Raw genomic sequence first — 22,294 nt, 5'->3', positions numbered from 1 at the left:
TACAGTAAACCCACCACACCTCCAGTCGTGTTCCAGGTGCATCCTGTTATTTTCAGAAGGATGGAGATGCATTTACTGCCTACAAAGACTTGTTCGCATCTCACATTTGCAGTCAGCTCTGCATACTGTAGGTAGCAAAATGCTGTTTAAAAAAAAATATTTTTATTTATTTGATTTTTTTTTTTTTACCACTCCTGGGTTCATTTTACTTTTTGTGTCAAATTCCTAATCGTCCTTACTGTGTGGAGACGGAACACGGTGGGTGTACATGAAGGGAGTAAGAGACGGGAATGAGATGAATCAGCTTATAATTGGTACAATTTAAAACAATAACTTTAAATTAAATGAAATCCTCTCATTAGAGTAGGTCTTTGGCAGTCCGTCCATGCCACCTACCTTTTAAATGAATCACTTTACTACAATAATTTCCAGCTATAGAGGATTCCTAAGTGCAAACATTAATATACTCAACAGGTCTTTCCGGTAAGATTTATAAGCCGTGTTTTGCATTTTTATTGCCAAATGACATCATGTTTAGTGAATGAGGGCTCCCGTGTATGTAAGTGAATGATGTCTTAGACTCGTAATTTTATATAATTGCCACTGTACAAATATCATTTCTGAAATTATTTAGCAAGGACACAACGAAACATGTTCACGTTAAAAAGTAGATTTTTGTTTTTTATTCTGAAATATATATTTTGTACAATAAATTCATATTCAGGGTGCAGAACATGCCTACTTGGGAGTGTATGTTTATTTACATGCCTGCAGTATTTTATTTTCACATAATATAATGTCATTGTCCTTATTTAATTTAATGCTTGCAGCTTTCATCACAGCAGTATTAATTGGCAATTTTACAAAAAGGAAACTTCGTCACCTGTTTATTATAAGGATACTTGAGGTCACCTTGAAATCCTGAGACTTTGAATAACCTTATCATCTAAACTGCTGTTTAGAGATGAGCAAAGTTGCAAATAAAGTTTTGTGTTAATCAATGTTATCTTAGAATTGCTGTTTTGCTAAGATGCGTATTCACGGCAATGCAATGTTTTCATTCTGTTATTGTACTGTGGGGGTAATTCTGAGTTGATCGCAGCAGGATTTTTGTTAGCAGTTGGACAAAACCATGGCCCTCATTCCGAGTTGATCGCAGAGAGACATCGCATCGCAAATGTGCAAAACCTAACTAACTGCGCATGCGCAAATGCGTAAATACGCATGCGCGAGCTCAGCCGTACGACACCGGTGCAAAAATACTACAAAAAAACCCACACGTTACTCACAAACGAAAACGAGGAGTGGCGGAGGCGTGGCGGAGGCGTGGCGGAGGCGAGACTTCACAATGGTCCGACATGGGCGTGAAAGTGGGCGTACAGTGTGGGAGTATGCAACTCGCAATGGGCGTGTTTTTCGCAATAAAACATTGTCGCTGTTAAAACTAACATAGGAATCCATAGCAAGCTTCACGCAGCAGCCGAGTAGGTCTGCAGTTACTCTGCATTTGCGAAGTGCTGTTACAAGTGTGTATGCAGTAATTAGCAGTTAATTGGAGAGCACATTCATCTGTTGGGCAATTACTTGTTAAATACTGCTCAGATGTAAGTTACCAAACAGCAATTGTCTGAACCCACATTACATGTTTATTCTACTCACATATAAATCTCACACACTGCTAAATAAGGTTGTTGTTTGTGTAAAAGTTGGTGTGTAAAATGTTTGTAAAGGGCAGGTTTTAATGTGTGTAAGACTACTAACTGCAAACAAGTTAATTTACACAAAATGTTAATAGCAAGAAGGAACATTTTTCCTAAATAAACAGACTCCCACATAATGCAGCATACACTTAATTTTGTCCAGAAATTTTGTTTTTGTTTGTTTTTACATTTATGACAATGTTTTAAATGATGTCCTGTTGACCATAGATAAAACTAAAAAGTGTGGTGTCAGTTTTATTAATATGGACATTAAAGTGTGGTGCAAGGCATACCTGTAGTATTTTTGAAGATGCAATTGTTTTAAAAACTTGCAGATTGTTCCCTCGTTACACAAGTGTCTATATGCTTACATAATCTTCCTGGAACTAAGATTTACATAATGCATTACCTTGAATAAAGTGCACAATTGTTAGTAAAATATGATATGTTTATTACTGTAGTAATATTTGTAAACATCAAAACAACATGCCTACATGTGAGTATCACAGGCAGAGATGGACCAAGCAGCAAGCAGATGACACTGACACAAATGAGATATCAGAACTCAGTACTCGTCAAAATTCTGCTTCTGACAATCTGATAAATTTAAATAACACAAAAAAATATTACACACCCTGCCACACAAAAAAATTGAACAAACTGTGAAAGAATTCGGATCCACCACACAAACACATCAATACATAGCACACTAGTAAGAGGAAGATGGCTCTGTTGTTTCAGAAAATAAGCTCACAGGCTACAATACCTCCAAACATTAATAATACATTTCACTAAGAGGGAGTTAGCCATTCTGGACACACAAGCCAACTCCAAAATAACATAGAGGCAACATGAAAAACATGGTTGCTGCCCATCTGGAGAGACATCACTTTCTTTTTTCTCCCCGCCTGAGGCTCTTCTTCTTGGCTTGGTCTGCGGAGCGACCTTCGTTGGCCCTGCCCAGTGGGCTGTTCTTCCTGGGCAGGGGCAGGGGAGGGAGCCGATGTGGGTGGCTCTCTGCCACTGTGGGCAAGGGAGACAGCGATGGCCTGGAGCCCTTGCAAGATGTTATTTGCAAGGCTTTGGAATGAGGAGGCAAGTTGTTCTTGTCCCTGCCTGATCTCTGCCAGACCTTGGCAGAGTTGAGCAACACCTTGCTCAACACTGGTTCGGTGCTCACTGAGCCGGACAGCTATCTGGCTTACCTCCCGGATGACCCCGTCTTGAAATGCATTTAGGCTCTCACCATACCTAGCTATTTCAAGCAGGATCTCTGGGATAGCAGAGGGTTGGGTGGGGGGGGGCCAGTAGGAATCTGCAGAGGTGGGATTTGTGGGCCCACACGCCCAGACCCACTAGGTCCCTCCACCTCAGCCTCAGCCACATAACCTTCCTGTGACTCTAACTGATCACCCCCCTGTACTGTGTTTTGTGGCAAGCAAATAGAAGAATGTGTGGGAAAAGAGTACAATAAAAAATTAATTTTATTTAAAAACATACCGTTTAATTTGCAGACAAATACGTGTGTAAACTTACCTGGCAAGTCATGTTCCGTCAGGATCTCAGGCAGGTCCGTGTCCATATTTGACACCCCTTGGGCCTCCTCATAACTGATACAGGGCATCGCCATCTCCTCCAAGTCTGTAAACTCCACAGCGACAGATGGTCCTCCACCTGTAGCCCTAGAGGCATTCCACTCCGCAGACCTCTTTGCCTTCAGGCGGGATTTGAAGTCGGCCCAACTACATATGTTTGTGGAAATAGGGGCAAAGTAGAGTATTATTATTTCTGTCTAAAAATATATAGGACACATGTTCTGCTTTTGTTTGCTATACATAACATCACATGTAACTACATTTTTAAGACAACTTAGCACAGAGAATGGACTGCCAAGATGCACTTACCGTCGTCTAACTTCCTGTGATGTTCTGACGACAGAGCCAACTTCATTCACAGAATGTGTGATGTCCCTCCAGATGCGATCTTTCGTAGCAGCACCCATGTTTTTGGGGCCTCTATGTATTTTGGACATGGCCTGCATGACCAAAACACGCAACTCCCTCTTAGTGAATGCTGGCTGTCTTTTCTTACGTCTGGAGGTAGCCTGTGAGCTTTCTTCCTGCTGCTCCTCACCATCTTCCTCGTCACTAGCAGCTTCTGTCTGTTGTGCTTGTGTGGCTAATGCTGATTCTCCCTCAGTTTGGCCAGTATGTGTGTGTGGCAGGGTATCACCACTTAATTGTTGGGGCTCAGAAGCTGACATTTCCCGAGTACTGGTTCCTGCCTCTTCAACATCCTCAGAGGCGGATTCCATCATCCGTCTCTGGCACTCTATGCGTTTTTTCGCCAATGCCATCTGCTCCTGCATAATGCGCTCCATCTCTGCTGCTAATTCCTCACGAGTAGCCATGTTGCTGATGTCGTTTGTACGCCCAGGTGTGTGCCTATTTATACGTACGTGCGTCGCGTTCATTCACACAGGTGTACAGTATGATAATCTTGCTAACGATTGCACTGCTTATTTAAGGGCCTGGTTTGCACGCTGTGAGTGTTTTGGTGATGAATGGAGTTTGGAGTTTGGAGCTCTTGTTATTTTCTGAGTGAGTAATTTTAGCATTGTCAAGCATACAGTTTTCCGTTTGTTAGCTTTTAGCATATACACAGTATTGCATACTTTTTATTTTTTTTAGGTGTTGGTTATGTTTGTGATGTTCTTATTATGTATCTGTTTGTTTGGTTTTTTTTTTGTAGTATTTTTGAGCTTGAACTATGTTTGTTTATCACTTTTAATTTGTGTGTTTCCTTTTTTGACTCAATTTCAATTTGTTCATGAATTGAATACAGAAAAAATGTCGTCAGCTCCTGCAGTAAGTTTACACCCTGTTTTTTTATAATGTATTAAGGTTGTATTTTTTTATTTAGCATTTGGCTTATTCTCAATTTAGTTATTTAATTTAAAACACATGTTTTCTTTGTTAAAATAAACACCAACATATGTTGTAAAATGTAGACCATTTTGTGACTGTGCAGCTGATTTATCCCAACAAATGTGGTGACTACACTGTGTTTTTAGGCAATTTTAAACAAAGTGTGTTTGTATTGGGGGTTGTTTTAGTTATGTTTTTTTTTTCTGGCTCTTCCGCGACAGCGTATTTACGCTCGAGCTAAATAAGGACTCTGCTCTTCACAGCATTGCAAACATCAATAAAGTTTATTTAAATGACAGCATAGATATTACACCAATCACATGCCAACACACACTATAAATATATGCCCAAACAAGGAAAACGCCATTGCCATGATGCGTGCTGCCCCGTTCACACGGCGGGAACTCCGCGTGCTGGTGGCGGTAATGGACCGACGCGTAGGCCGCGTTGGGCGTTTTATCCCTAATTGGGTAAAACGCGAGGCCTACGCGGAGGTCCGCCGCTTACTCCGGAGCCGCCTCCGCAGCCGCAGGAGCATAATTCAACTGGAGAGGCGCTGGAGCGACCTACGGAGGCGCACGCCAGACCTCCTGGCAGAGCTCCGCCAACAGATCCGGACACTACATGTCCGCAGTAAGTAACATTTCGTGCACATACAACGCATAACCTAAGCATACTATCGTTAAGTGTGGTTGCTAAAATTTGCATAGAGAAAATTTGCATGAGTGTGTGTAGGTAGGTTATGCGGTGATGCCTAACTCCCAATATGACCTTTTGCAAGAGAGAAAAAAAAACTCTGCTTAGGTATTTTTAATTTAATTGGTAATCTCAAGATTTCTCTGCACAAATGATGACAATCATACATTAAGAGTGAAGTGACGGAGCAGAACATTCTGGCCCTCCTGGCGAGACTCATGTTGGGAGGTATGGTACTGACTGTATGTTATTGCCCATAATTAATACACTGACAGAAAAGTTTAAACTAATATCGGTTTTTTTTTTCCCTTTTTTCAAATTGTGGGTCATTTATTACACTGGAGATGTTGTTTTGATTTAAAAAAGATAATATAATTTAAAATTAATAGACATATTTAAATATACTTAATTTAGATTCTGTTTGTTTGATAAGGCCAACATCACAATGAAATATATTTAAATAACTTAGTCATGTTAACCCTGTTTCTTTAACATGGTACAGAACAGAGTCATAGGAATATTGTGTTTATTTCTTGTGGTTTTTAATCAAAAAATAACATATGTCATTATAGGGCGATCACAACGGCAAGTTGCTGGTGCAGGAAGGACACACCAGCAACCTACCCCATCCCCTTCCCGATCACCCTCCCCCTCTCCTGCCCAATCCCCCTCTCCGCCAACCTCACCCTCTCCTGCCACCTCACCCTCTCATGCCACCTCACCCTCTCCTGCCCAAACCCCCTCTCCGCAAACCTCACACTCTCATGCCACCTCACCCTTTCATGCCACCTCCCCCTCTCCTGCCCAAACCCCCTCTCCGCAAACCTCACCCTCTCATGCCACCTCACCCTCTCCTGCCCAAACCCCCTCTCCGCAAACCTCACCCTCTCATGCCACCTCCCCCTCTCCTGCCCAAACCCCCTCTCCGCAAACCTCACACTCTCATGCCACCTCACTCTCTCATGCCACCTCCCCCTCTCCTGCCCAAACCCCCTCTCCGCAAACCTCACACTCTCATGCCACCTCACCCTCTCATGCCACCTCCCCCTCTCCTGCCCAAACCCCCTCTCCGCAAACCTCACCCTCTCATGCCACCTCACCCTCTCCTGCCCAAACCCCCTCTCCGCAAACCTCACACTCTCATGCCACCTCACCCTCTCATGCCACCTCCCCCTCTCCTGCCCAAACCCCCTCTCCGCAAACCTCACCCTCTCATGCCACCTCACCCTCTCCTGCCCAAACCCCCTCTCCGCAAACCTCACACTCTCATGCCACCTCACCCTCTCATGCCACCTCCCCCTCTCCTGCCCAAACCCCCTCTCCGCAAACCTCACACTCTCATGCCACCTCACCCTCTCCTGCCCAAACCCCCTCTCCGCAAACCTCACACTCTCATGCCACCTCACCATTATTTTCAAAAAACCCCTCTCCAGCCCAAGCCCACTCCATTTCCCAAACCCCCTCTCCAGCCTACACACCCTCTCCAGACCAATCCCACTCTCTGACCAAATTTCCCTCTCTGCCCCCCTCCCCCTCTGTGTCCCCTAAACAAACACCACCACCCTCACCCTATCAATCTGTACCTCGCTCTGAAAGCACCTCCCCCTTCCATCCTCTCACCCAATTGGACCCGCCTTCCCCCATCCTGCCTTCTTCCCCCATCCAGCACCCATCCCCCATCCAGCCTCCATTCCCCATCCAGCACCCATCCCCCATCACCCAGCCAGGAAAATTCCCTGACAGAATGGGGAGCTGATGCCCCGGAGCCACTAGAGGGAGGTGGCCAAGTGGCAGAGTAGAGTAAGTTGGCACACATTCCTTTAAATTTTATTGAATTAATTATCAAAATACAAACATTGCTGAGTATGCTTTTGTGTTGGTATGATACTATTTTGTCATTTAAACATCCATGATGTATATCATTTATTATGAAAGTGTGCTTTGTGGAATTGTGATGTAATAGCTAATGTGAGTTATGTTTAAAATATGATTTTTACTCTGCATTTCAGATGTTGCCATTGGAGATCCCACAAGCCTGGGAGCCATCGTTGGCAGAATGCAGGCGAATGTGGAGGCCATGTTGGCCGAAATTAAGAATTTGGCAGATTTAATTTAAAAAGCAAAAAAAAAAAAGGGGTTTAAATAATAATTAAAAATTTGTTTCCATTATGCGCTTGTGATGTTTTTATTGTCCAAAAATTAAAGCATATTGCAAAGAAGAAATAGGTGTACCCACACAAAAAAAAAACCCACTAGTATTATTCTTAATTCTTACATACAAATTAGGTTAGTTAGTAGCTTCTTTTTTAAACAAACATGTAAACACAGACATTCACACACTAAACATACACACCAAATTAAGCTAGTTACATTTATGTCAGGCACAGTTTACACATCTCTTGAACTACTTACAAAATAAACATGGTAATGCACAATTATGCCTGCAAAGTGTTCTTGAGGTATTCTTTGAAGACTTAATTGGTCATGCACACAATCAATTAGTCCACTAATTGGTTTTCTAATTGAGAGACGCTTGCTGAGTTAGAATTGCAAGGTGTCATCTAAATTAGAAAGAAAAAGGCATTGGTGTGCGTTTGTTTGCACAAAACTTAGCATATTTGAGAGAAATGCGTAAATCTACGTTAATATCGTATTTTTGCGATGATGTGTGTGTGTATGCGTTGGATTCGCATAACTGCGTTGGAATATGGCATACGCCTACCGTGTGCAATACTGCGTACAAAATAGCAAAATTACGTTGGGGGCGGGTGTTCGCAATTTTACAACATTATCGCAACATTGCGATTATGCTGTGCGAACGAAACACTTAGCGATCAACTCGGAATAAGGGCCCATGTGCACTGCAGGGGAGGCAGATATTACATGTGCAGAGAGAGTTAGATTTGGGTGTGGTGTGTTCAATCTGCACTCTAAATTGCAGTGTAAAATAAAGCAGCCAGTATTTACCCTGCACAGAAACAAAATAACCCACCCAAATCTAACTCTCTCTGCACATGTTATATCTGCCTCCCCTGCAGTGCACATGGTTTTGCCCAACTGCTAACAAAAATCCTGCTGCGATCAACTCTGAATTACCCCCTGTATACGTACTTTTGTAAGTTATACCTTTTTGAAAATATAGTCTATGCATGGAGACAATTCTTTCTGCGTTGATGTGTTGGGTTTTGGAGGTCAGATAAAAATGAAGGCTGAATATACTGTACAGTAAGCCACCTCTGTACATTCTTCCATACAGTGAATGGCTATCAACACTGTGATTGGTGGATAGCTCCAGTCATCTACCAATTAGCATGCTGATAGCCATTCACTGAGAGGAAGGTAGAGAATGCTACCTGGCTGCTCTGATTGTGTGACCACCACCCACCCCTGCTTGGAGCCTCCTACAATTGTGGGGATCTGGGCAGTTACATTATGATGGCAACACATCCTCGGAGAGGGTTTCCGAAGGGAACCATCTGCTCACGCCACTCTCCCTGCAGCTTGTACATGCAGAGGCTGGGTATGGGTCGTTGGGTTGACACAACTTAGGTCGACAGTCATTAGGTCGACAACTGAAGGTCGACATGGACAGTAGGTTGACATGCACTAGGTCGACATGGGCATTAGGTCGACAGGTGAAAATGTCGACATGAGTTTTTGGACTTTTTTAGTGTCGTTTTCTTTGTAAAGTGACGGGGAACCCCAATTAGTGCACCGTGTCACCTCGCATGGCTCGCTTCGCTCACCATGCTTTGGGCTCCACTACCGCTGCGCTCGCCACAGGTTACCGTTCCCAATTGTAGTCCACGTGGATCCTAAAGTATGAAAAAGTCCCAAAAAATTTAAAAAAATTGAAAAACTCATGTTGACTTTTGACCTGTCGACCTAGTACTTGTCGACCTAATGCCCATGTCGACCTAGTGCATGTCAACCTAATGTCATGTCGGCCTTCAGCGATCAACCTAATGACTGTCGACCTAAGTTGTGTCGACCTAACGACCATATCCCCAGAGGCCAACTGCCATGCATTACCAGAAGGATTCTCTGGTCATAAACTCAGAGGTCCGCACTATTGATTTATGGAATCATATTTATGAATATTAATATTTAATATATCATATATGGTATTTAATATATGGATATATTTCAATTAATATGCATTATCATATATATCTGCAAATATATTATGTCAGGCTTACAAATTAATTGGCTGATAAATATATGCAGTCCTTATATATACATATGACATGAAATTATGAAGTTAAGATTCCTTAAAGAGAGTTCAAGCTTGAATATTACCGCTCTTTTTATATGATTCTTTATTTACAGGCAGATCAAATCGTACAGAATAAGATATACACAGTAGTGATATATATACTAATTATAATTATATTAAGCTATGCTATGTTTCCTTCGTTACATAACATAAAACAACATGACATAAGTTTCACAAACAGTTTCAATTATTATCATATTTATACTTGCAAGTTAAAGATTGCCATCCCAAGAATCATTCCTTCTGCATGTTCTCCATGACTTCTCCTCCTGACTGACTTCCTTCCTTCTCCTTCTTCTTCTCCCTCTCCCTCTTCCTTCTAACTCCTAACTACAAGTCTGGTCCTTTTATCTCATATTTTACCAATTCAAACTATCATATTCTCATAGTTTCCAATGGAATAGGTAGTTATAGGTTTGTCAGATTCCAAGGTGTAATAAAACAAACATTGAACTGGGCTGTCGTGTCCTGTTCACGGAGGCATGGTGTCATAAAAGTGTGGTGTCCACACTGCCTTAAGCAAGTATAGTATTGTAAAATCTGGAATGTCTTTTCATCCAAAGTTCTGTTGTATTGACAAGTTTTCCTGGGGTCGGTTACACAATGTTTTATCAATGGATGTGATCTCTTTTCATAGTAGTTAATTTATACTCCCTAGCTTTTAACCTTCACTGGACAATAGACAAACCAGTAGATTCTGATCTACTGTAAGCACACCTGTGAATTCCAATGACCAACAGAGCTCTGTCACATACCTATTATCATTTATGGCCTAATACCTTTTCTCTACAATGACTCTTGATCTTACTGTAACCTCTCTGGCCTTATTTATGACTAGAGCAGAATAAACCTGTTCCCTACACTATTTTTTACCATCTTGCTGTAAAACACAAATATACAGTATATCTATATAAACACATACACAAACCTAATTTCTTAAATCAGCTAAACATTACCTCATACATTCAAACTTATTTCATATCTATTCCTTACTATATATATCCAGTATACTGTCCACTATGGTAACATCGCCTATTTATAATGAATTATATTTTGATTCAGACAATATCCATTGCCCTAATATTATACTAAGTGCAGACAATTACCTATAAGGCAACAGTCGCCCCCTTGTGGCCATGAGAAATTCTTTTGATTGGCCACACATTAAACTAGCGTAATTGCTTCCAAATACATTTCAAAATATTCCTTCAAACATAACTTTCGTTGTAACCATAATATATACCATAAGTGTAATAATAATAACCATTATGATTTTAAAAATCTCTAAAAATTCTTAGCTTACCTAACCTTATTCTACTTTTTAACTAAAGCAGACAAAACTGAGGTTTTTATTCAGTATTCATGAGGAAAACTAATTTCTACAGACATTTGGAATACCATAGCCCAATTGTAGACCTTTTTTCTGTATCTGGATCAGTACGTTTGGACATTTTTGCTGTTCTTGTATGTAGCAATTTACTGGGATAAGACTGTCATCTGCGTGGTTTGCTTGCAATTGGAGATGCCTTGCGTTTGCATTCTTGCGTTTGCATTATGGCCTTGCGTTTGCAACATTTGCACCATTACTAGAAGTAGAATTCTTCGTAGCAGCTGCTCCTTTGCTTGCCATTTCGCTGTTTGAGGCAGAGGGCTGTGTACGTCGAGTGCTGTGTCTTGAACATTCAGTACTTGTGACGACCCTCAGTAATAGTAATAGTCTTTATACAGTCTTTAGCAGTTCTGTTTCCTTTGCGTTTATCCAATGCCGCAGTTGTGACCAGTGTCCATATTGCTTTTGCACAAACAGGTTGTGATTTTGAATAGAACAGGCATATATGAAACAGTCTTTTTTTTTTTTTCTTTCTTTCTTTCTTTCCTTGCTTGTTAATAGTAGGTCTTAATTGTCTTCGGGCAATAGTACCACAAATGGCTGTGAGTAGTACACCTACTCTGTTCTGTATTTCCTCACTGAATAAATTACCATGCAGTCTTAAATCTCCTTATTCTACCTTGTACCTATTTATACATCTCAATCTTACATAAACTTATACCAGTTTAACCCATATAAAGGCGTTTTCTATCCTACCTATATTTTGACTAATAATTATTTAAAATGCTTTTGATGTGTATATAGTAACATCCTATCAATACAATAAATGAATATAATTTTGCTTCAAACAGATATTAAATATCATTTAGGAATGGCTTTAAATATATCTAATTCCATCCAATATTATTTTATATGCAGCCATGTGCATATACAGTGACCCTGTTATGCTACAAATAATTATCTTAGACTTGTGACAGTCTTTATTAAGAGAATTATTCATCCCACTTAATAATCTCGGCCCAATTTGTTATAACGTGGTATACCATCCTGTATTAGATATTTAATTACTTTTGAAGCTTTTACGAAGGAAGCATAGGTAGTATCTATTGTGTAATATATAAAAAAAACATAAAATATTTACAAGGTATATATGCAATGATATAAAATATATCTCAGACAAATGTTTACATATATGTGATTAAGGTATATGAAGGGATGAGACAGTTCTGTATAATCACAGTGATGAGATGTGCTGTACACTGTTGTGGGAGTGTACATGTAGTTTGAAAGACAAGTAAATGATTACTTGTGATGAAAGGGTTAATGAAAACCTTCCCCTTTCTTGTGAAACTGGAAAACTCCTTGAGGATTTGTCCATATATCAGTCTTTAGGGATGCTATGTAGATTTTGCTGGATAGCAGCGATGAAAGGGTTAATGAAGACCTTTTCCCTTGTAAATTGGAGTCTTTTTGGAGTCTTGCACCATTCTGTATACAGGTTGCCAGGATTACTATGAATCAAACAAAAATACATACAATGACTATCACAGATATTTATACAGTGATTTAACATAGCTTGCTATGCATTCTGTCCTATCTGCTGCATGTTATCAGGTACAGAATTTACAAATGTGTCTTTTAACGATTGAATAACAAACAAACAATTGTTTCTGGCCTGTGCCAATCTTTCCTGTCACATTGTGTGTCAATGACAGCACAATTGTCGCTGCAGATATGATGCAGGTTTAATTTGGAAACTGTGGCTGTTTGAACATCAAAGCAAACAATGGCTTCATTGGATCTAACAAGTAAAGGAATGATACTACCGTATTCACTTGTGACCATACTCCCTTGTGATGCAGCCTGGTCCCAGACTGTCTTTAACCATAGCGTTTGCTGCTTGGTGTGGCTCCTTAGTTTGGAAGAATCTTGGAGCTTCTGAAAAAACCTACTTTTGTGGGGAGAGAAACTTGTTAAACTTTGCCAAATATGTATTGCAGGTCCCAGGGCTTTCTGTCTTTCCACACCTGTAATAAAATGGTTATGGCACCAGGGCATAAAAACATTTTCATCCTGGTGATCCTTTTTGTCATTGTTAATTGGTGTGTGGTTTGCAGAATGACACTCTGCATGTGGTCTCTCTGAGAGCATGCAAACATTTGCACCATCACTAGAAGTCTCTGAGTGCTCTGTGGGGGTTACATAAGTTTGGGAACTTTGTTTGTAAACATGCATTCCTGAATTAATTTCATGGATTTTCCCTTTAAACATGTTTCCAGGTGAATACATTTCAAGGTTTGCAACTCTGGTTGCCATGGGAGTTTTCACCATGGGGAACTTCCCCACCCCTGTGTGCACTGTACTGCTGCTATCAGTGTTTAAATCTGCTGACAATTCACCTTTGCCTAAGGGCATAACAAATTCTTCATTTACATTGGGAACTCTGAGAGTGTATTCAGCAGAATACTCATAATCTGAGTTACAATGATCTTCCCCCTTACTAGACACAGTATAGGGGACATCTCCTATTGCTGCTACCTCCTTTACATTAATGTGCTGTCTGATGATAGACACATCCGGCACATTGCTACTTTCTTCCTTTACCACAGAGGCTGTTCTGCTGGTGGTCTGTGTGACCATAGCAGACTCCATGCGCTGCACATTGATGCAGTCCTGCAACATGTAACTTTCCTTAATTTTAGGATCTTGACTGATTAAGTCATTTCTGACTCCTGTAGACTCTGTGTACAGAGTTTCACATACCTCAACACTATTCCTGTTTGGTGTTTCTATCTCAGCTTGCTTGCTGGATGTTATCTCTTCATCAGAGATCTTGACAATTTGATTACAAACTGTCAGGCTTTTCGCTTCTGCCCCAAACTTTTTCTGTTTATTTTTCTGTTTAAGGGACTTAAATAACGAATGCATTTTTGCATTAATGGTCAGGCACGCCTTACGAAGACGTGAACCTGATTCTTCTTTACATTTCTGTTTGGCTTCTAGAGCCGCAGTTCTGCGCATTTTTCTAAATGCTACAGAAAACTTTTGCATTTTTAACATTTCAATGCTAAATTTATATATTCTTTGTTTTTAGTACTGAAGGTATCCTCTCCTTAAGATTGACCGGTGTCTTAAGGTTAAACTCTAATACCTGGTACATTTATACATTTATTTGGAAATACTCTTTTCCACTGTGCACATTTTCTATTCTAGGCCTTTAAATTCTTTATTCTCATTTGTAACCTATTCCACTGTGATCTTGTATTTTGCCAGCAGGCTTATAGCCTTTGGTGCTGCTTCCTAATAGATATTATGTTAGTTAAAATAACGTATATTGCACTAACACATTTATCCTAGGTTATACAGAATACAAAATTGACATTACACAATGGTAATAAATTTTCATAGATACATCCCCACCGTGATTCTGCAGATTTGGTAGCCAGCTTATAGCATCTGCTACTCCTCATAAATATTATAGATCAGATAATCAGATTCAGTAATAACAAGTCCAATTCGTGGTCGCCAATATTGATTTATGGAATCATATTTATGAATATTAATATTTAATATATCATATATGGTATTTAATATATGGATATATTTCAATTAATATGCATTATCATATATATCTGCAAATATATTATGTCAGGCTTACAAATTAATTGGCTGATAAATATATGCAGTCCTTATATATACATATGACATGAAATTATGAAGTTAAGATTCCTTAAAGAGAGTTCAAGCTTGAATATTACCGCTCTTTTTATATGATTCTTTATTTACAGGCAGATCAAATCGTACAGAATAAGATATACACAGTAGTGATATATATACTAATTATAATTATATTAAGCTATGCTATGTTTCCTTCGTTACATAACATAAAACAACATGACATAAGTTTCACAAACAGTTTCAATTATTATCATATTTATACTTGCAAGTTAAAGATTGCCATCCCAAGAATCATTCCTTCTGCATGTTCTCCATGACTTCTCCTCCTGACTGACTTCCTTCCTTCTCCTTCTTCTTCTCCCTCTCCCTCTTCCTTCTAACTCCTAACTACAAGTCTGGTCCTTTTATCTCATATTTTACCAATTCAAACTATCATATTCTCATAGTTTCCAATGGAATAGGTAGTTATAGGTTTGTCAGATTCCAAGGTGTAATAAAACAAACATTGAACTGGGCTGTCGTGTCCTGTTCACGGAGGCATGGTGTCATAAAAGTGTGGTGTCCACACTGCCTTAAGCAAGTATAGTATTGTAAAATCTGGAATGTCTTTTCATCCAAAGTTCTGTTGTATTGACAAGTTTTCCTGGGGTCGGTTACACAATGTTTTATCAATGGATGTGATCTCTTTTCATAGTAGTTAATTTATACTCCCTAGCTTTTAACCTTCACTGGACAATAGACAAACCAGTAGATTCTGATCTACTGTAAGCACACCTGTGAATTCCAATGACCAACAGAGCTCTGTCACATACCTATTATCATTTATGGCCTAATACCTTTTCTCTACAATGACTCTTGATCTTACTGTAACCTCTCTGGCCTTATTTATGACTAGAGCAGAATAAACCTGTTCCCTACACTATTTTTTACCATCTTGCTGTAAAACACAAATATACAGTATATCTATATAAACACATACACAAACCTAATTTCTTAAATCAGCTAAACATTACCTCATACATTCAAACTTATTTCATATCTATTCCTTACTATATATATCCAGTATACTGTCCACTATGGTAACATCGCCTATTTATAATGAATTATATTTTGATTCAGACAATATCCATTGCCCTAATATTATACTAAGTGCAGACAATTACCTATAAGGCAACAGCACATAGCAGTGGACAGCTCTTATTGGCAGAGTTGTCCATACCTTACATCTTCATGCATAAAGCATTAATAAACGCCGATATGCATGCGGTAAGTGGTGGGATGTATTGCATTCAAAATGTGTTATGTTCCTGATTTGATCCATGAAGGTTATCAGCTTACTGATGTCTCCCTCTAGTATTTCTATTCTCTGTAGCAACCTATGCTGTTGTTAGACCTTCAGTTTATTATGGGTGTGTGTCTCTCTCTCTATGCGGCATCTTTATCATTCTAACGCGTAGCGAGCGCCAGAGCAATTCATCATTGCTCCGGTGCGGAGACAGCTGATCCGACAAGCAGCTGTCTCCACGAAATCATTCACTACTAGTTTCGTAGCAGTGAAAAAATTTGTCAGGGCCTGCACTAGTGCGCCTGCTTGAACCAGGGTTCACGCAGGCACACAAAGCCCCCGGTGTTCGGCGGAAGAAGCCGAGCAGGGGCGGAGGGATCCAGAGGGATCCCTCTTTGCAAGCTGGGATGGCTTCCAGTAGGTAAGCGGCGGGGGTGAGGGAGCGTTCGCCTTCTGTAGATGACGAATGCTCCTGGAGTCAAGCTTCGAAAAAATTGTATTTTCGGAGCTTGATGAATGAGGTCCCCATACTAGTGTATGGGACCTCATTCATCAAGCCAGATAGAGAGTGAAAGGTAAGCATATCTCCTAGGGCCAGATCGAGAGTGAAAGGTAAGCATATCTCCTGCTTTACCTTCGCGATGAATGGCCCCAAAACTTAATTTTTACAAAAGTAGGTGAAAATGTTCATTTTCATCTACTTTTGTAGAAATTAAGTGATGATGAATATGCCTCTATATTTAAATTTTTTTTAAATACATTTCACATTCTGTCCTTTCTCTTCTCACTCACTCACTCTTCTCTCTCCATCTCGCTTTCTCCTTCTCTCATTCATCTTTCCTTCCCACTCTCTCTGATTCTCTCTGAATCTCACTCTCTCTCTCCCTCTCCTTCTAGAGCTCTTTCCTTCTTGCTGTCTCCTTTGTCTCTTTATTATTGTTGCACGCTATTTCCTTCTCTAGCTCTCCTTACACTATCACTTTCTCCTTTCCATTTCCTTCTCTTGCTCTCTCGCAATTTCTCCTGTTTTTTTCCTCTCACGCTTTCACTCTCTCTCCATCTCTCCTCACCTCTCCTTTCGCTCTCTCTCTCCCCTTCTAACTCTCCATCTCTCCAGCTCCCTTTCCTCTCTCTCTGTCTGTCTATCTCTCCTTCTTGCTCTCTTCATCTGTCCTGATCACCTCTCTCTCTCCATCTCTTCTGCTTGCTTCTCCTCTCTCCCCCTCTCTCTCGCTCTCCCTTTCTCTCCTCTCCATCTCTCCTATTCACCTCTCCATTTAGCTCTCTCCTCCTCACTGTCACTCCGTCTCTTTCACTCACCTCTCTTCTCTCTCTCTCTCTCTCTCTCTCTCTCTCTCTCTCTCTCCTTCTTGCTCTCTCCATTTCTCCCACTTACTTCTATTCTCTCTCTCCCACCCCCTCTCTCTCCTTCGTTCCATCCTTCTCTCCATCTCTCCTGTTCACTTCTCTCTCTCTCTCTTCCTCGCTTTCTCTTTGTCTATTTTGCTCACCACTCATCTTTCTCCTTCTCACTCTCTTTCCATCTATCCCTCTTACTCCTCCTCCCTCTCCCCGCCTCCCTTTCTCTCTGACTCTCCTTCCCTCCATCGCTCTCTCCTTCTCTTAATCTCTCCCGTTTACCCCTCCTCTCCTTCTCTGTCTCTCTGACTCTCTCCATCTCTTCTGCTCACCTCTACTCTCTCTTGTAATTTGAACACTGTTTACCTCAGGGTCATGATGGAAGTGCATATAGTCAGTGCTTGTACAGTGGTATTAATTTCTGTGTCACAGTTTCATTTCATATTTTCTTCACTAATAGGCTGATTGATCAATGGTGAAAGCCATTGTCTGAGAAAATGTGAGGCAAGAGCAGGCGGAGTAATACCCACTGGTCAGCTGCTGAGGGTAGGGTGTCTCCATTGAAAAGGCCATGATTAGAAGGTGCTCCGTAACAGTTACTTTAGGTTTATAAGTATGTTTAACATGGCTCTGAACAATTCACACCAGATTTGTGGGCTTCTAAAAGGAGGGGTGGGGGTTGGGTAGGAATCTGGTATATTCTGTCACCATTTTTAGAATGATGTCTACATAATGACTACATTACCTGAGTAGGGCATCTACAGCTTTGGTCATAGGCATTGCATAGATGTAACGGAACACACTTGAAGGAAATGCTAATTGCCAAGCATTGTGTGAGGAGGATGGGGGAGGGAGGTCGGTGTTCAGACAAGGGTGTTATTCCTGTTTTGATGTCTTCTAAAACAGTTCTGAATGGATAATAAAATGTGTACAAAAGTTTTCACTCTAATGAAAGTCAACTGACCTTGGGGGTGTGAGTCTAATTTCCAATCCATTTGTTGAGATCTGCAGTCAGCTTAATGAAATCTCATCACCTCAGAATGTACTGCCTGCTCAGAGATAGTGTTTAATCATTCCTCCCATTTGGAAGCATTAGAATAAACACAATCGTCCCGGCATTTAATTGTTGCTAAAGAAACCTAATACTTTATTATAGAGGCAATAACTATATTAGACGGCATAGACAAAGCAATACAGAGCTGACGCTGATGGCCTTTGGCTGCAGGCTCCCAATCAATAAGGTCTCTGATGAAAGTATAGATTGACTGCTGACGTCAAGACTTGGAAATCCACGCCAGGATTAATGGCAGGCTGTGCTTTCCGTTGAAGTGCACAAAGTAGAATTTCATTATTATGGCACCGCTATACTCAGAGGAATTTAATATGTTTTTAGTTGAAAGTAGTCTTGGTAAAAAAGTAGAATAAATAAGCGATTTTATTTTGTAAAGATAAATTGACTTTTTTGTTGTTGTTTTGTCTTAAGCATGAATACTTAAGGGGAATTGTCTCTGTTTTTTTCTCCCTTTGTTTGCTATCGAATTACAGAATCCGTGTTGTTTATTAGCCCCCTTTTTCTTGTCCCAGTCTGCTGTTTATAGGCAGACTTTTGGCTTTCTTTGACTATCTATTTTGGGTCTTGTCATAGTAAGGGTCTGGAAACCCCCCCACCCATCTGACCCCCCCGCCCTCATATCTGAAATATGGTAGGGCTTGCGTGCCAAAAAAGGGGCGTGGTCTCGTGGGGAAGGGACATGTTCACACAACACTTCTTCAATTCAATTTACATCACACAGTAGTGCCCCTTACTCACATTACACTGCATAATAGTGTTCCTTATTCTCATTACACCACACAGTATTGTTCTTTATTCACATTGCGCCACATAGTAGTGCCCCTTATACACATTATGTCCACAGTAGTAGTGCTCCTTACACATTATGCCCACACAGTAGTAGTTCCCTTATAAACACAATGCCACACAGTAGTAGTGCCGCTTACACATTATACCACATAGTAGTGTCTCTTATTCACATTACACTACTCAATAGTGTCTCTTAATCATATTACATCTCACAATAGTGTCTCTTATTCACATTATACCACACAGTATTGTCCTATATTCACGTTACACCACAAAGTAGTACACCTTATACACACTATTCCACACAGTAGTAGTGCCCCTTACACATTATGCCACACAGTAGTATTGCCCCTTACATATTATGTCCAGAGTAGTAATGCCCCTTACATATTATTCCTACACAGTAGTATTGCCCCTTACACATTATGCCCACACAGTTTGCAGTGTCCCTTACATATTATGCTTACACAGTTTTAGTGCCTCTTACACATTATCACGCCCAAATTTACTTAAGTGTTCCGTACCACATCACACTGCAGTACAGAGAGCAGACTCAAAATGACTATAGCTCCCGACAGACCTTGCTGCTTGGGGTTCCCAGCAACAGGGGCTGCTGGCAGCTGTAGTCTATTTTGAGCTTCTTCACTGTAGTGCAGTGCAGTGTTGGAACAGTGTAGTGCTGGCACCAGTAACAGTGACCTCTGCCTGCCGTGTGAGTCTCCAGGCCAGGCACTGCCCATGATGGCAGACCAGGTACTGCCACTATTATTTGGTTCTGCCCCCTGGCTACAGGTGGTACCCCCTGGTGAGAGCCATCCTGGTCAAGGGGTAGATACGCTCCTGAGCCTAACCTATTATGGGTTCAGTACGTGATGCCTTCACTATGTCCACAGCAAGTACACGGGCGTAATGCTATATATATATATATATATATATATATATATATATATATATGGGTCCACATTTATCTTGACCTTTAACAGGATTAATTTAGACTGGCCAGTCGGACTTCATCCCCTGCTGTATTGTTCTCTGTATTGTATTGCAGCTGAGCACAATAAATGAAGGGTTTATGCTGATAAGTCATGTTGTGCCTAGGCACAGAAAACTAGTCAAGATAACCGTGGACCCATCTGTGTATATATAAATATATCAGGAACTCGCAGTCAGGGGAGGCAGAGGAGGCTTAGAAGTTGCTTATAACTTCTAAGCATATTCTTTGTATTATTGCAAGCATTTTATAGATAAAACTGGCCAGAGTTGCAGGGCTCCGGGAATTACAGAGAGAGACAGAGATGAGGCTCATCTCACACACAGTCAGAGCCTGCCTGTACAGCGGGGCTGGGCTACACAGCAGCCAATCATGCTGCTTAGAAAAGAGAAATGGGAGGCATGCCTCGGTGTGGGGGCGTACTTGTGCGCTGATGGGCTGCTCGGATTGGTTATGTGAACAATCCAGGTAGTGCAGGAAGACAGACACCGGAGCTGAGTAGCGTGACAGGGGAGGAGGGAGTTGGGGATCTGAAGTGCCAGCAGCAGCCACCCGTGCACAGTGACTGGGGTGAGTGGCAGCCAGAACCTGTGTGTGAGTCATCTGTAGTGAGTGTGGGGACAGTAGTGTGTGTGTGTGTGTGTGTGTGTGTGTGTGTGTGTGTGTGTGTGTGTGATCTGTAGTGAGTGTGGGGACAGAATTGTGTGTGTGTGTGTATATAAAGTAAAAGAGGTGTGTGTGTGTGTGTGTGTGTGTGTGTGTGTGTGTGTGTGTGTGTGTGTGTATAAAGTGAAAGAGGTATGTGTGTGTATAAAGTGAAAGGTGTGTATATAAAGTGAAAGAGGTGTGTGTGTATAAAGTGAGAGGTGTGTGTGTGTGTGTGTGTGTGTGTGTGTGTGTGTGTGTGTGTGTGTGTGTGTGTGTGTGTGTGTGTGTGTGTGTAAAGTGAAAGGTGTGTATATAAAGTGAAAGAGGTGTGTGCGTGTGTGTGTGTATATATAAAGTGAAAGAGGTATGTGTGTGTATAAAGTGAAAGGTGTGTGTGTGTGTGTGTGTGTGTGTGTGTGTGTGTGTGTGTGTGTAAAGTAAAAAGTGTATAAAGTGAAAGATGTGTATATAAAGTGAAAGAGGTGTGTGTGTATAAAGTGAAAGGTGTGTATATAAAGTGAAAGAGGTGTGTGTGTGTGTGCGTGTGTGTGTGTGTGTGTGTGTGTGTGTGTGTGTGTGTGTGTGTGTGTGTAAAGTAAAAAGTGTGTATAAAGTGAAAGGTGTGTATATAAAGTGAAAGAGAGGTGTGTGTGTGTGTGTGTGTGTGTGTGTGTGTGTGTGTGCGTGTGTGTGTGTGTGTATAAAGTGAAAGGTGTGTGTGTAATAAGTGAAAGAGGTATGTGTGCTATATATTTATGTAGACATATAGTGTCACTTCAGTCCCGCCCCGCCCCCACCTATGCATGGCTCCACGCCCACATTGGAAACCCCCCTTCACATATACTGCGTTTACCCCTACGGCAGTCAGGACCGCTTGCAGGTAGTATGCAGAGGTTTAGCAAAGTGGATTCTAACTATCTGTCCCTACCGCTGCCTACCTTTTAATGTTGTTTGCGGTGCCTCTCCGTCCGTTGATTTATTAACCATTAACCACCCCTTTTTTCACAAGTATTAGCGCTTTCACATATATTCAGCGCTCCCATTTGTATTTTATTGTTCCTGGTTTTATGTTTGGTTAGCATGGCTTTCCTCTAGTTTGTGTGTGCTGGTTCGGAATCTCACCACTATCCTTTTATATCCTTCTCTTAAAGTATGTCCGTCTCCTCGGGCACAGTTTCCTAGAATGAGTCTTGTAGGAGGGGCATAGAGGGAGGAGCCAGCCCACACTATCAATTTCTTAAAGTGCCCATGGCTCCTAGTGGACCGTCTATACCCCATGGTACTAATGTGGACCTTAGTATCCTCTACGGACTACGACAAAAGGATTTACCGGTAGGTAATTAAAATCCTATTTTTATCCCTCAAAATTCTACACCCAATACCCCATAATGACAACGTGAAAAAAGTGTTTTTGAGATATTTGCAAATTTATTAAAAATAAAAAACTAAGGAATCTCATGTACATAAGTATTCACAGCCTTTGCTCAATACTTTTTTGATGCACCTTTGGCAGCAATTACAGCCTCAAGTCTTTTTGAATATG

The 22,294-nt window shown here is 40.9% G+C and overlaps 1 protein-coding gene across 1 annotated transcript; it reads left to right on the top strand.

Moving 5' to 3' along the window:
- The first annotated feature begins 6,033 nt into the window (after positions 1–6,033).
- Positions 6,034–6,828, top strand: LOC134965317 (uncharacterized). Its single transcript, XM_063941791.1, has one exon. It carries the CDS (start codon positions 6,034–6,036, stop codon positions 6,826–6,828), a length of 795 nt encoding a protein of 264 aa, XP_063797861.1.
- The last annotated feature ends 15,466 nt before the right edge of the window (positions 6,829–22,294 follow it).

This window comes from Pseudophryne corroboree, chromosome 10 (assembly GCF_028390025.1).
Source record: "Pseudophryne corroboree isolate aPseCor3 chromosome 10, aPseCor3.hap2, whole genome shotgun sequence".
Lineage (NCBI taxonomy): Eukaryota > Metazoa > Chordata > Amphibia > Anura > Myobatrachidae > Pseudophryne > Pseudophryne corroboree.
Note: the sequence above shows the minus strand (reverse complement) of the source record. Positions and strands in the feature narration are given on the sequence as shown.